Source organism: Heterodontus francisci, chromosome 36, assembly GCF_036365525.1.
Source record: "Heterodontus francisci isolate sHetFra1 chromosome 36, sHetFra1.hap1, whole genome shotgun sequence".
NCBI lineage: Eukaryota > Metazoa > Chordata > Chondrichthyes > Heterodontiformes > Heterodontidae > Heterodontus > Heterodontus francisci.
The window spans coordinates 5,487,042-5,501,265 of record NC_090406.1 but is presented as its reverse complement, the minus strand read 5'-3'; the positions used below and the strand labels follow the sequence as shown (position 1 = coordinate 5,501,265).

Genomic DNA, 14,224 nt, shown 5'->3' with positions numbered 1-14,224 from the left:
CACTACAGCACTCCCTCAATACTGACCCTCCAACAATGCAGCACTCCCTCAGTACTGACCATTTGAGAGTGCAGTGCTGCCTCAGTACAGACGCTCCACAAGTGCAGCACGCCCTCAGTACTGACCTTCCAACAATGCAGCACTCCCTCAGTGCTGACCCTCCAACAGTGCAACACTCCCTCAGTACTGCCCCTCTGACAGTGCTCCCTCAGTACTGTCCCTCTGACACTACAGCACTCCCTCAGTACTGACCCTCCAACAGTACAGTACTCCCTCAGTACTGTCCCTCTGACAGTGCTCCCTCAGTACTGTCCCTCTGACAGTGCAGCACTCTCTTAATACTTGTCCAACAATGCAGCACTCCCTCAGTACTGCTCCTCTGACAGTGCAGCACTCCCTCAGTACTGACCATTTGAGAGTGCAGTGCTGCCTCAGTACTGCCCCTCTGACAGTACAGAACTCCCTCAGTACTGACTCTCCAGAATGCAGCATTCCCTCAGTTCTGACCCTCCAACAGTGCAGCACTCCCTCAGTACTGCCCCTCTTGACAGTTCAGCGCTCCCTCAGTACTGCCCCTTGGACAGTGCAGCACTCCCTCAGTACTGCCCCTCTGACACTACAGCACTCCCTCAGTACTGCCCCTTGGACAGTACAGCACTCCCTCAGTACTGACCATTTGAGAGTGCAGTGCTGCCTCAGTACAGACGCTCCAAAAGTGCAGCACGCCCTCAGTACTGACCTTCCAACAATGCAGCACTCCCTCAGTGCTGACCCTCCAACAGTGCAGCACTCCCTCAGTACTGACCATCTGACAGTGCGGCGCTCTCTCACTACTGACCCTCCGACAGTACAGCACTCCCTCAGTACTGTCATGTGTCTTGAGAAACAAATATTAACGGGGTGTCAGGGAGGTTCAGCCATGCACTATTTTACCATCGTGGCCAACAATGCAATGATATTTTCACCCTGCAATGATAATTCACTCACTTAAGCTCATGTCATCGGCCACACTGATCCATGGCATTCCAGGGAAGAAATCCAATAGGTGCGGCCCATTCCTCTTGGAAAGGTTTGCTACCTTAGCTTTTAGCCCTCGGCTATCCCAAATCTGTTACCCGCCATGGGTGTTGGTCAGGAATTGTCGCGCGGTCTATTTCAGGTGGACAGTGACATCAGAACGTGAAGGTTAAACCGCAGAGGGAGGAAGCTGAATAATGACAGCGACCTGTACAGAGCACAACACACCCACGCACAACCCCTCTGGACCCCCCACCCCACCCCCTTTATCAGTTTACCTTGTTGGAAGCCATCTCACTGACAGAATGCCTTGTGTGCAGTGTTTCGAGTTGATCCAAACACCAGTCCAGTTCCTCTAGTGTCTCGACAGCCAGTTTGTGGGTGTTCTCCCCTGGGGACAGACACACAGACACACAGACGTTCAGGTACGCCACGAATCGCTGTCCCGTCGCCAGAGGCACCAGTGCCCGTGGTGCGACGCAGGGTAGGCTCGGAGACCCCTCTGCCCGGGCATGCCCCTTCATCTCTCAGCTCCTGGGCAGAGAGAGAAGGCCACTCCACATCTCTCAGCGCCAATGTAAAAGGCAAAAGACCCTTTCTTTGCCGAGGCTGACCTTTTCAAAGCCGATTAACAGAATATCTATTTCCTGAACTCAGAGGGTAGAAACCGCTTTTCAACATCTAAAACTCCCAAAACGCACACTGCAGTTCCTGTCTGTGAACCAGTCTTAAATTCCCTGAAAGCACGGGATCAATGATTTCAATCTTAAATATATAGAAGTGTCGTTTGAAAACATTTCAACATCTCAACCCCTCGTTGCCCAATTTTTCTTTTCGTTTTTGATTAATTCAATCACTTTTCAGTTCTGTCGCTAGCTTTTTTTCATTTTTTCTCTCTGCCTTGAAACGAGTCAATATCCAATAGGTTAATTAGGGAACAGGCATCCCAGAGTGGCTCGGTGACTGAATGGGAAGCTTATCCAACCCATGATCTGAGGGGAGATCCCTGAATCCTCTCGCCTGCTTCCCAGAGGCTGCAGCGGGTAAAGGCTTCTTGTGAATGAGCAGTTTGCTGGAACATCTGACATGGAGTAGCACAGACTGATGGATTCAGGATTGTGGTAGGAAGCTATTGAGTCACTGGGACAAGGGAGGGTCAGATGGTGGTTATGGCAGCTGAGTCATGGAGATCAGGAAATTCCAGGGTTTGATTCCCAGTCAGTGTAGAGTTAGCTCATTTCAGCCAAGGTGCCTGATGGGATAAGGGTGCATGGGAGTGCATGAGGGCTATGAGCTGTGAATATAAGGCAGGGATCCTGGATGCTATCCTTGGAAACAGTGAGGTATAAGAACATAAGACCATAAGAAATAGGAGTAGGAACAGACCATATGGCCCCTCGAGCCTGTTCTGCTATTCAATACAATCGACCTCAACTCCACTTTCCCGCTTGCTCCCCATATCCCTTGATTCCCTGAGAGACCAAAACTCTATCTATCCCAGCCCTGAATATACTCAACAACTGAGCATCCAAAACTCTCCGGGGTAGAGAATTCCAAAGATTCACAACCCACTGAGTGAAGAAATTTCTCCTCATCTCAGTCCTAAATGGCTTACCCCTTATCTTGAGGTTGTGTCCCCGTGTTCTAGATTCTCCAGCCAGAAAAAACAACCTCTCAATGTCTACCCTATCCAGCCTCTTCAGAATCATGCACGTTTCAATGAGATCACCTCTCATTCTTCTAAACTCCAGAGAATATGGACCCAATTTACTCGGCCTCTCATCATACGACAACCCTCTCACCCAGGAACCAATCTGGTGAACTGTCACTGTACTGCCTCCAATGCAAGTGTATTCTTCCTTCGATATGGAGACCAAACTGCACACAGTGCTCTGGATGTGGTGTCACCAAAGCTTTATATAATTGTAGCAAGATTTCCTTGTTCTTGTATTCCAGTCCCCTTGCAATAAAGGCCGACATGCCATTTGCCTTCCTAATTACTTGCTGTATCTGCATGCTAACTTTTCATATTCCTTGTACGAGTACCCCTAAATCTTGCTGAACACCAAGATTTAAAAGTTTCACACCTTTGACAAAATATTTTGCATTTTTATTCTTACTACCAAACTGAATAACCTCACACTTTCCCAAATTAAACTGCAAAGGTGGGTGAGGAGGGAATGGAGCCCATCTGAGAAGTTCCTGCCCCTATGATTGAATGAATGTTTACTGCCACTCAATGCAGGATAACTGCTTGGACAGGGGATATCAGCTGGTCTATGTGGAACTGTACCCCAGCGAGAGTCAGCACCTTCAGCAGGACATGGGAGAAGAAAAAGTGCTTCACCAGAAAACTACAAAACGCAGAGGTGGAGAACAATCCAGTACAAGGAAGAGGCAAGAAATAAAAACCAAAACCAAATTTTTGGAGGGACTCTGAATTTATCAACAAAAGCAACAACTTGCATTTATCTAGCGCCTTTAACTCAGTAAAATATCCCAGTATGCTTCACAGGAGCTTTATCTAACAAAATTTGACAGGGAGCTGCAAACAGAGGGCAGGTGACCGAAAGTGTTATTATTTGATGAACATTTTAAGTGTGATGGTGGGGAGGAATTAAGGGAAAAACATATGAGTTCAGCCATGACAATGTCACCCACAGGTCACACTGTGAAGGAACCTGCCACAATTTACATTGTTTACAGTGTTTGCAAACATTGGAGAAACATTCCTCATCATTAAATAGAAGATAACCAACCACCTTCCAAGCAAAATGCAAGAATATATCCCTCCTCCAGTATAATGCAAAATAAGGGACAATTATTTTACCGCTGACATAGTGCATCACAGTGAACCCAAGGTAGCTCATCATTCCTTGTAAAGATCCCTCCACTGTCCTCATCAAACACTCCCAGGACAGGTACAGCACGGGGTTAGATACAGAGTAAAGCTCCCTCTACACTGTCCCCATCAAACACTCCCAGAGCAGGTACAGCACGGGGTTACATACAGAGTAAAGCTCACTCGACACTGTCCTCATCAAACACTCCCAGGAAAGGTACAGCACGGGGGTTAGATACCCTGGAGAAGGAGCATGCGATGTCCGCCGGTACGCTTGAAGCCTTCCGCGACCGGTGGGCACAGCAGGGACTGGAGTGCATTGTCGACGCCAAAAATGGCATTTTAATTTGAGTTTTTGTTTATTTATCTGGTTTTAATAAAGTTATTTTAAAACTGTAAATATGTACATAAAGGTGGCCTGAGGTATAAAGGCCCCCTCGATGTAAAAAGGAAAAAAACAAAAAACGGGGGTTAGATACAGAGTAAAGCTCCCTCTACACTGTCCTCATCAAACACTCTCAGGACAGGTACAATACGGGGTTAGATACAGAGTAAAGCTCCCTCTACACTGTCCCCATCAAACACTCCCAGGACAGGTACCGCATGGGGTTAGATACAGAGTAAAGCTCCCTCTACACTGTCCCCATCAAACACTCCCAGGACAGGTACAGCATGTGGTTAGCTACAAATTCACAGGTCCAGACTGCGGGCCGTCGGGGGGTCCGTCCTCCCTGAGTGCCTGCCCCTCTTCCGAGCTTACGTTCGCGCCCGGGTGTCCCTGGAGAAGGAGCATGTGGCGTCTGCCAGTTCGCTTGAGGCCTTCCGCAACCAGTGGGCACCGCAGGGGCTGGAGTGCATCATCGATACCGAGAATAGAATTTTGATTTGAGTTTTTGTTTTATTTATTTGCTTTTGATAGTTATTTCTATAAAATGTCTATAAAGGGAGCCTGAGGAATAAAGGCCGCCTCAACAAAAATAAATAAAAGGGGCCTGGGACATAAAGGCCACTTTCAAAAAAATTGTTCGTCGTAGTTTCAAAAGGATGCTGCACAGCAAGATCCCACAAATACCACTGTGATAATGACCAGATAATCTGTGTTCTTATTGATTTAGATAAAGGGACAAATATTGGCCCCAGGACATCAGGGAGAACTCTCCTTTCAATCAGTGGCGAAGGGTCCACCTGCGAGGAGAGGCAGGTCTATGGTTTAATCCCTCATCTGACAGTGCAGCACTCCCTCAGTACTGACCCTCTGACAGTGCAGCGCTGCCCCAGTACTGACCCTCTGACAGTGCAGCGTTCCCTCAGTACTGACCCTCCGACAGTGCAGCGCTCCCTCAGTACTGACCCTCCGACAGTGCAGCGCTCCCTCAGTACTGACCCTCCGACAGTGCAGCGCTCCCTCAGTACTGACCCTCCGACAGTGCAGCGCTCCCTCAGTACTGACCCTCCGACAGTGCAGCGCTCCCTCAGTACTGACCCTCCGACAGTGCAGCGCTCCCTCAGTACTGCCCCTCCGACAGTACAGTACTGCCTCAGTATTGCCCCTCCGACAGTGCAGCACTCCCTCAGTATTGCCCCTCCGACAGTGCAGCACTCCCTCAGTACTGCCCCCCTGACAGTGTAGCACACCCTCAGTACTGCACTGGAAGCGTCTGCCTGAATGAACTCTCTGGACTGGGGTCTGAGCCCACAACACTCTGACTCAGGGATGAGAGTGCTACCCACTCAGCAACAGCTGACACCAGTGAGTGGGAGCTGGTCATGCTGATTGTTGCGTTGAACTCTGTGGATTTATTTCAGACACTCGGGCTGATCACTGCTGTCCTCAATTAAGTTTGCGGCTTGATTGATCGGACAGGAGTGTTGGGTCGGCGTGTATATTTAGTAACCAGCCTGACCCTCTAACAGTTCCCCGAGGAGCCATTAGCTGTGTTATCACTGACGGGCAACTGTAGAGTGAGAAGCACAAAGCCAGCCCTGGGGTTTAATCATTCACTTTACTGAAATTAATAGCCGAGCTCTTGTCACTTTCCCAGGAGAAGAAGTCAAGGACTTTTGAGAAGCTTTCAGAGAGTCGTGGAGCTCTTTGTGGCCTGTCTGTCCCATCAAACACTCCCAGGGTAGGTACAGCACGGTTAGATGACTGCCTGCCCCACTTCCGAGGTTACGTTCACGCCCAAGTGTCCCTGGAGAAGGAGCATGCGGTGTCCGCCGGTTTGCTTGAGGCCTTCCTCAACCGGTGGGCACCACAGGGGCTGGAGTGCATCATAGATGCAGAGAATTGCATTTTGATTTGAGTTTTTGTTTTATTTGTTTGCTTTCGATAGTTATTTTTATAAAATGTCTATAAAGGGAGCCTGAGGAATAAAGGCAGACTCGACAAAAGTAAATAAAAGGGGCCTGGGGCATAAAGGCAACCTTCAACAAAAGAGTGCTCGTCGTAGTTTCAAAAGGATGCTGCACAGCAAGATCCCACAAATACCACTGTGATAATGACCAGATAATCTGTGTTCTTATTGATTTAGATAAAGGGATAAATATTGGCCCCAGGACATCAGGGAGAACTCTCCTTTCAATCAGTGGCGAAGGGTCCACCTGCGAGGAGAGGCAGGTCTTTGGTTTAATCCCTCATCTGACAGTGCAGCACTCCCTCAGTACTGACCCTCTGACAGTGCAGCACTCCCTTAGTACTGACCCCCCGACAGTGCAGAACTCCCTCAGTACTGACCCTCCGACAGTGCAGCACTACCTCAGTACTGACCCTCCGACAGTGCAGCACTACCTCAGTACTGACCCTCCGACAGTGCAGCACTCCCTCAGTACTGACCCTCCGACAGTGCAGCACTCCCTCAGTACTGACCCTCCGACAGTGCAGCACTCCCTCAGTACTGACCCTCCGACAGTGCAGCACTCCCTCAGTACTGACCCTCCGACAGTGCAGCACTCCCTCAGTACTGACCCTCCGACAGTGCAGCACTCCCTCAGTACTGACCCTCCGACAGTGCAGCACTCCCTCAGTACTGACCCTCCGACAGTGCAGCACTCCCTCAGTACTGACCCTCCGACAGTGCAGCACTCCCTCAGTACTGACCCTCCGACAGTGCAGCACTCCCTCAGTACTGACCCTCCGACAGTGCAGCACTCCCTCAGTACTGACCCTCCAACAATGCAGCATTCCCTCAGTACTGACCCTCCGACAGTGCAGCACTCCATCAGTACAGACCCTCTGACAGTGCAGCACTCCCTCAGTGCAGACCCTCCGAGAGCACAGCACTCCCTCAGTACTGATCCTCCGACAATGCGGGGCGCCCTCAGTACTGACCCTCCGACAGCACAGCACTCCCTCAGTACTGACCCTCTGATAGTGCAGCACTCCCTCAGTACTGACCCTCCGATAGTGCAGCACTCCCTCAGTACTGACCCTCCGACAGTGCAGCACTCCCTCAGTACTGACCCGCCGAAAGTGCAGGGCTCCCTCAGTACCAACACTCCGACAATGCAGAGCTTCCTCAGTTCTGCCCCTCTGACAGTGCAACACTCCCTCTGTACTGACCCTCCAACAATGCAGCATTCCCTCAGTACTGACCCTCCGACAGTGCAGGGCTCCCTCAGTACTGACTCTCCGACAGTGCAGGGCTCCCTCAGTACTGACTCTCCGACAGTGCAGGGCTCCCTCAGTACTGACTCTCCGACAGTGCAGCGCTCCCTCAGTACTGACTCTCCGACAGTGCAGCGCTCCCTCAGTACTGACCCTCAGACAGTGCAGCACTCCCTTAGTACTGCCCATCTGACAGTGCAGCACTCCCTCAGTCTGACCCTCTGACAGTGCAGCACTCTCTCAGTACTGCCCCTCTGACAGTGCAGCACTCCCTCGGTACTGACCCTCCAACAATGCAGCATTCCCTCAGTACAGACCCTCAGTACTGACCCTCTGAGAGCACAGCACTCCCTCAGTACTGATCCTCCGACAATGCGGGGCTCCCTCAGTACTGACCCTCCGACAGCACAGCACTTCCTCAGTACTGACCCTGCAACACTGCAGTACGCCCTCAGTAATGACCCTCCGACAGTGCAGGGCTCCCTCAGTACCGACCCTATGACAATGCAGCGCTTCCTCAGTACTGACCCTCTGACAGTGCAGGGCTCCCTCAGTAATGACCCTCCGACAATGCAGCGCTTCCTCAGTACTGACCCTCTGACAGTGCAGGGCTCCCTCAGTACTGACCCTCTGACAGTGCAGGGCTCCCTCAGTACCGAACTTCCGACAATGCAGTGCTTCCTCAGTACTGACCCTCTGACAGGGCAGGGCTCCCTCAGTACCGACCTTCCGACAATGCAGCGCTTCCTCAGTACTGACCCTCTGACAGGGCAGCACTCCCTTCGTACTGACCCTCCGACAGTGCAGCATTCCCTGGGGAGCTGCGTTCTTCACATGGCCTTTATGTTGGGCTGCGTGTAAGGAACCGGACAGGTTTGGGATTTTCCAGAGGAGTTCCAGCTGCTGTAGCCAGGGAAATCTCCAGCTTTGTTCGCTGGTCCGTGCTGACTTAGGTGATCTCACCAGGACAGCGGTAGGGGGGAGACTGCAATTGGCTTTTTGAGGGGTGATTAGGGAAAAGGAACAAGCAACGGAGCAGATTCTTGCTTTGGATCAGTATCTCGTTGCCAGCATCTGGACGTCAGAGGAGGACAGAATTACATTTGTTTGTGAGACTAGAGCATGCAGGCTATTTGACCTTGGAGGGCATTACAGCTGATTCTGATCCCATCTTCACTTGATGCACACAATCACACATGCTGACATACATATACACACATACTTTCCAGAAAGGATCAATGGATAAAGATCAGAGGCAGGAATTCTGCGTTAATTTTCTGCTCTCTAAGCCAGGAATGTTGAGATTAATTGTAGCCCCCACTCATCCTGCTTTGGTAGATGAGCACACAGCCGGATTGGAACCGGTCAGCTTTCGGAGCCATGTGACTCACCGCATCTAGGCAACGCATTCACCCACTGAGCGAAAGACTGAGTGCAAGAATGTTTCGGACTGCTGTTGCCAGGGTTAAGCTGACCCGCCAGTGTCGCTCTCGTGGCTACACGCCTGCCCGTTTAAAATGTCAAAAAATGTCAAAAAGGATCGCAGGGAGGGATTGTGCAGCACAACACTGTGGCTGTACCCTGCAGTTTTCAGAGCAGGCATCCCAGGACTGAAATAGAGGCGAGATCTTTTCTGCCCTCCCCCATCCCTCCTTGGTCCCTTTAAATGAGGGGGAGGGTCACTTACATCTGCTTTTCTGGTGGGCAAAGAGCCCGGAGACACGTGGCAAGCAATCCAGCGATGGCTGAAGACTGCAAGCAGGCAGGTTTTGCTGGAGGTTAGCAAATGATGGGCAACAATGTCCCTTTAAATATGCAAACAAGGGGGATATTGTTCAAAGATTTTGTGTGGATCTGTAAGCCTTCAGCCCTGGAGCTCTTCCGAAGGGTGCCACAAGGAGTGGGTGCAATGCACAGCTCATGTGCAGGAAAGGGTTAAGCAGGCACTGAAGGTCAGTGAAAGATGATGGAGTGACTTCCTGGTTGCAGGGTGGGGGGGTTGGTGGAAGTGGGGGGTGGGGAGCTGGTATTACGAGCAAACAGCTGGGGAGCGAAGAGTCAGCGCCTGGTGTTCATTCTTATTAATGGTCCTCTGCTGACGTCAATGGGATGGTTAGCATACTCACTGCGGCATGAGAGGCAGCCCTGTAGGCTCCCCAGGTACATTGCCAGATGGTGCAAGGAGAAACCCGACATGGAATTCATTGCTCAGGATCCGCAGTGCAGTGAAGTGGCTGTGGAACGACTCACAAGCCTATTCACAGATCTGCAGGAATCTGCTGATGTGATTTCAGAGCCCAGAAGCTTACATCGTAACGCACTATCTGTACCGTCTGTGGCTCAGTGGGTAGCACTCTCACTCTGAGTCAGAAGGTTGTGACTACGAGTCCCACTCCAGAGACCTGAGCACAAAATCCAGGCCAACACTCCCAGTGCAGTACCGAGGTGGGTGCTGCACCGTTGGAGGGGCCCGTCTTTCGGATGAGATGTTAGACCAAGGCTCTCGAGTGGATGTACAAAATCCCAGAGCCACTATTCCAAGTAAGTGCAGGGAGTTCTCCCTGTGTCTTGGGGCGATATTTAACCCTTAACCAACATCACTAAAACAAATTATCTGGTCATTATCACATTGCCGTTTGTGGGAGCTTGCTGTGCACAGATTGGTTGCAGCGTTTTCTACATTACAACAACATTTCAAAACAGTACTTGATTGGCTGCAAATCATTTTGGGAAGCCCTGTGGTTGTGAAAGGTGCTCCAGAAATACAAGTCTCCCTTTCTTTCATCCTGCAGCTATTATGTAGAAGTTTCTCTTAAATCTGCCATCCTGTTCCCTTGTCGTAACGACACGGGAATGGTACTTCTCTGCTTATCGTTGGAACTTTCGGGATCAGGTGAATTAAAAATAAAGCGGGAGGCACCTGTTATGTGTGTGAGGGTGGAGAGGACAGAAATAATGGAATTGCACTGCTAATGGGCTCCAATGCTTTGCCGGTGGCTGCTGTAAGGAGCGTGCTCTTTCCCAGCTTGATGGCCACCTTAAAGCATTCTTAACTCTTGCTTTATGCCGTTGCACGGTATGTATTCCTTACCTATCCTGTCTCTTTTATGATGTTATCTGGAAAGATGTAAATTCCTGTTGTGGGACAAACAGGGTGAAGATTCTTTCTAAATCACTGATTAGGCCCCAGCTGGAGGATTGTGTCCAATTCTGGGACCTGCACTTCAGGAGGATGTCAAGCCTTGGAGAGGATGCAGAGGAGGTTTACTAGAATGATACCAGGGATGAGAGACTTCAGTTATGTGGAGAGACTGGAGAAGATCGTATAGCTCTCCTTAGAGCAGAGAAGGTTAAGAGGAGATTAAATAGAGGGGTTCAAAAGCATGAAGGGTTTTGATAGAGTAAATATGGAGAAAATCATTCCAGTGCCAGGAGGGTCCATAACCAGAGGACACAGACTTAAGATAATTAGCAAAGAACCAGAGGGGAGATGAGGAGAATTTTTTTACACAGCGATTTGTTATGATTTGGCTGAAAGGGAATTGGATAATACTCGAAAATGAAAAATTTGCACCACTTATGAACTTATGAGCAGGTGAGTGGCACTAATTGAATAACTCTTTCAAAGAGCTGGCACAAAGTGCCAACATGATTCCCGAATGGCATACTTCTGTGCTGCACATTCTACAAGTTTCAGTGTAAACAGGATTCACCGCAATACCCACTCTTGTCTCGCATCACAGAGTCATAGAGTCATACAGCACAGAAATAGGCCCTTCGGCCCATCATGTCTGTGCCAGCCATCAAGCTCCTAACTACTCTAATCCCATTTTCCAGCACTGGGCCCGTAGCCTTGTATGCTATGGCATTTCAAGTGCTCATCTAAATACTTCTTAAATGTTGTGTACAACATTTACGCCAACTGCGTAACAGCCCTGTCAACCAATTTTATCTGCAGCACCTGTGGAAGAGTCTGCCACTCTAGAATTGGCCTTTATAGCCACTCCGGGCGCTGCTTCACAAACCACTGACCACCTCCAGGCGCTTACGCATTGTCTCTTGAGACAAGGAGGCCAAAGAAAGAAAGAGATCTAAATACTTCTTAAATGTTGTGAGGGTTCCTGCCTCTACCACCTCTTCAGGCAGTGTGTTCCAGATTCGAACCACCCTCTGAGTGAAAATTTTTTTCCTCAAATCCCCTTTAAACCTCCTGCCCCTTACCTTAAATCTATGCCCCCTGGTTAATGACACCTCCGCTAAGGGAAAAAGTTTCTTCCTATCTAACCTATCAATGCCCCCCATAATTTTATATACCTCAATCAGGTCCCCCCTCAGCCTTCTCCGCTCTAAGGAAAACAACCCTAGCCTATCCAGTCTCTCTTCATAGCTGAAATGCTCCAGCCCAGGCGACATCCTGGTGAATCTCCTCTGCACCCTCTCCAGTGCAATCACATCCTTCCTACAGTGTGGTGACCAGAACTGTACACAGTACTCCAGCTGTGGCCTAACTGGCGTTTTATACAGCTCCATCATAACCTCCCTGCTCTTATATTCTATGCCTCGGCTAATAAAGGCAAGTAACCCATATGCCTTCCTAACCACCTTGTCTACCTGTGCTGCATTCAGTGATCTATGGACAAGTACACCAAGGTCCCTCTGACTCCCTGTACTTCCTATGGTCCTACCATCCATTGTATGTTCCCCTACCTTGTTAGTCCTCCCAAAATGCATCACCTCACACTTCTCAGGATTAAATTCCATTTGCCACTGCTCTGCCCATCTTACCAGCCCATCTATATCATCCTATAACCTAAGGCTTTCCTCCTCACTATTTATGACACCACCAATTTTAGTGTCATCTGCGAACTTACTGATCATACTTCCTATATTCACGTCTAAATTATTAATGTATACTACAAACAGCAAGGGTCCCGGCACCGATCCCTGTGGTACACCATTGGTCACAGGCTTCCACTCGCAAAAACCACCTTCGACTATCACCCTCTGCCTCCGGCCACTAAGCCAATTTTGGATCCAATTTGCCAAATTGCCATGGATCCCAATGGCTCTTACCTTCTTAACCAATCTCCCATGCGAGGCCTTATCAAAAGCCTTACTGAAGTCCATGTAGACTACATCAACTGCTTTACCCTCATCTACACATCAAGTCACTGCCTCGAAAAATTCTATCAAGTTAGTTAGACACGATCTCCCCCTGACAAAGCCATGCTGACTATCCCTGATTAATCCCTGCCTCTCCAAGTGGAGATTAATCCTATCCCTCAGAATTTTTTCCAATAAGTTCCCTACCACTGATGTTAGACTCACTGGCCTGTAATTACCTGGTTTATCCCTGCTTCCCTTCTTGAATAATGTTACCACATTCGCTGTCCTCCAATCCTCTGGCACCTCTCCTGTGGCCAGAGAGGATTTGAAAATTTGTGTCAGAGCCCCTGCTATCTCCTCCCTTGCCTCACATAACAATATGGGATACGTCTCATCTGGGCCTGGGGATTTATCCACTTTTAAGCCCGCTAAAACAGCTAATACTTCCTCCCTTTCAATGATAATATGTTCAGGTATATCACAATCCCTGTTCCTGATCTCTACACCTACATCGTCTCTCTCCATAGTGAACACAGATGAAAAGTAATCATTTAAAACCTCACCTATGTCCTCCAGCTCCACACACAGATTGCCACTTTGGTCCCTAATGGGCCCTACTCTTTCCCTAGTTATCCTCTTGCCCTTAATATATTTATAAAATACCTTGGGATTTTCCTTTATCTTGCCCACCGGTGTTTTTTCATGTCCCCTCTTCGCTCTCCTAATTACGTTTTTAAGTACCCCCTTACACTTTCTATACTCCTCTAGGGCCTCTGCTGTTTTCAGCGTTCTGAATCTGCCATAAGCCTCCTTTATTTTCCTGATCCAATCCTTTATATCCCTTGACATCCAAGGTTCCCTGGACTTGTTGGTCCCACCTTCACCTTAACGGGTACATGTTGGCTCTGAACTCTCACTATTTCCTCTTTGAATGATTCCCACTGGTCTGACGTAGACTTTCCTACAAGTAGCTGCTCCCAGTCCACTTTGGCCAGATCCTGTTTTATCATATTGAAATCGGCCTTCCCCCAATTCAGTACCTTTATTTCCAGTCCCTCTTTGTCCTTTCCCATAACTACCTTAAATCTTACAGAGTTATGGTCACCATACCCGAAATGTTCCCCACTGACACTTCTACCACTTGTCCGGCTTCATGCCCCAGGATTAGGTCCAGTACTGCCCCTTCTCTTGTCGGACTTTCTACATACTGGCTCAAAAAGCTCTTCTGTATGCATTTTAAGAATTCCGCCCCCTTTAAGCCTTTTGCACTAAGACTATCCCAGTTGCTGTCGGGGAAGTTGAAATCCCCTACTGTTATTACCCTATTATTTTTACACCTCTCTGAGATTTGCCTATATATCTGCTCCTCTATCTCTCCCTGACTGTTTGGAGGCCTGTAGTACACTCCCAGCCAAGTGATTGCCCCCTTTTTGTTTTTACGTTCGACCCATATGGCCGCATTTGAGGAACCTTCTAAGATTGCATCCCTCCTTACTGCAGTAATTGATTCCTTGATCAACAGTGCAATGCCACCTCCACTTTTTCCCCCTCCCCTGTCTTGCCGGAAGATTCTATACCCTGGAATATTGAGCTGCCAATCCTGCCCTCAACCATGTCTCTGTGATAGCAATAATATCCTAATCCCATGTGCTAAT

At 49.1% G+C, this 14,224-nt stretch overlaps 1 protein-coding gene across 7 annotated transcripts in view; it reads right to left on the bottom strand.

The window, feature by feature from the left end:
- Positions 1-14,224, bottom strand: part of LOC137351532 (3',5'-cyclic-AMP phosphodiesterase 4C-like) — a 326,565-nt gene that overhangs the window by 40,136 nt on the left and 272,205 nt on the right. For all 7 annotated transcript variants that reach the window (XM_068016018.1, XM_068016017.1, XM_068016019.1 and 4 more), the window contains one exon: positions 1,296-1,408. In XM_068016018.1, the coding sequence (XP_067872119.1) occupies positions 1,296-1,408 (113 nt within the window). The remainder of the gene's footprint in view (positions 1-1,295; positions 1,409-14,224) is intronic.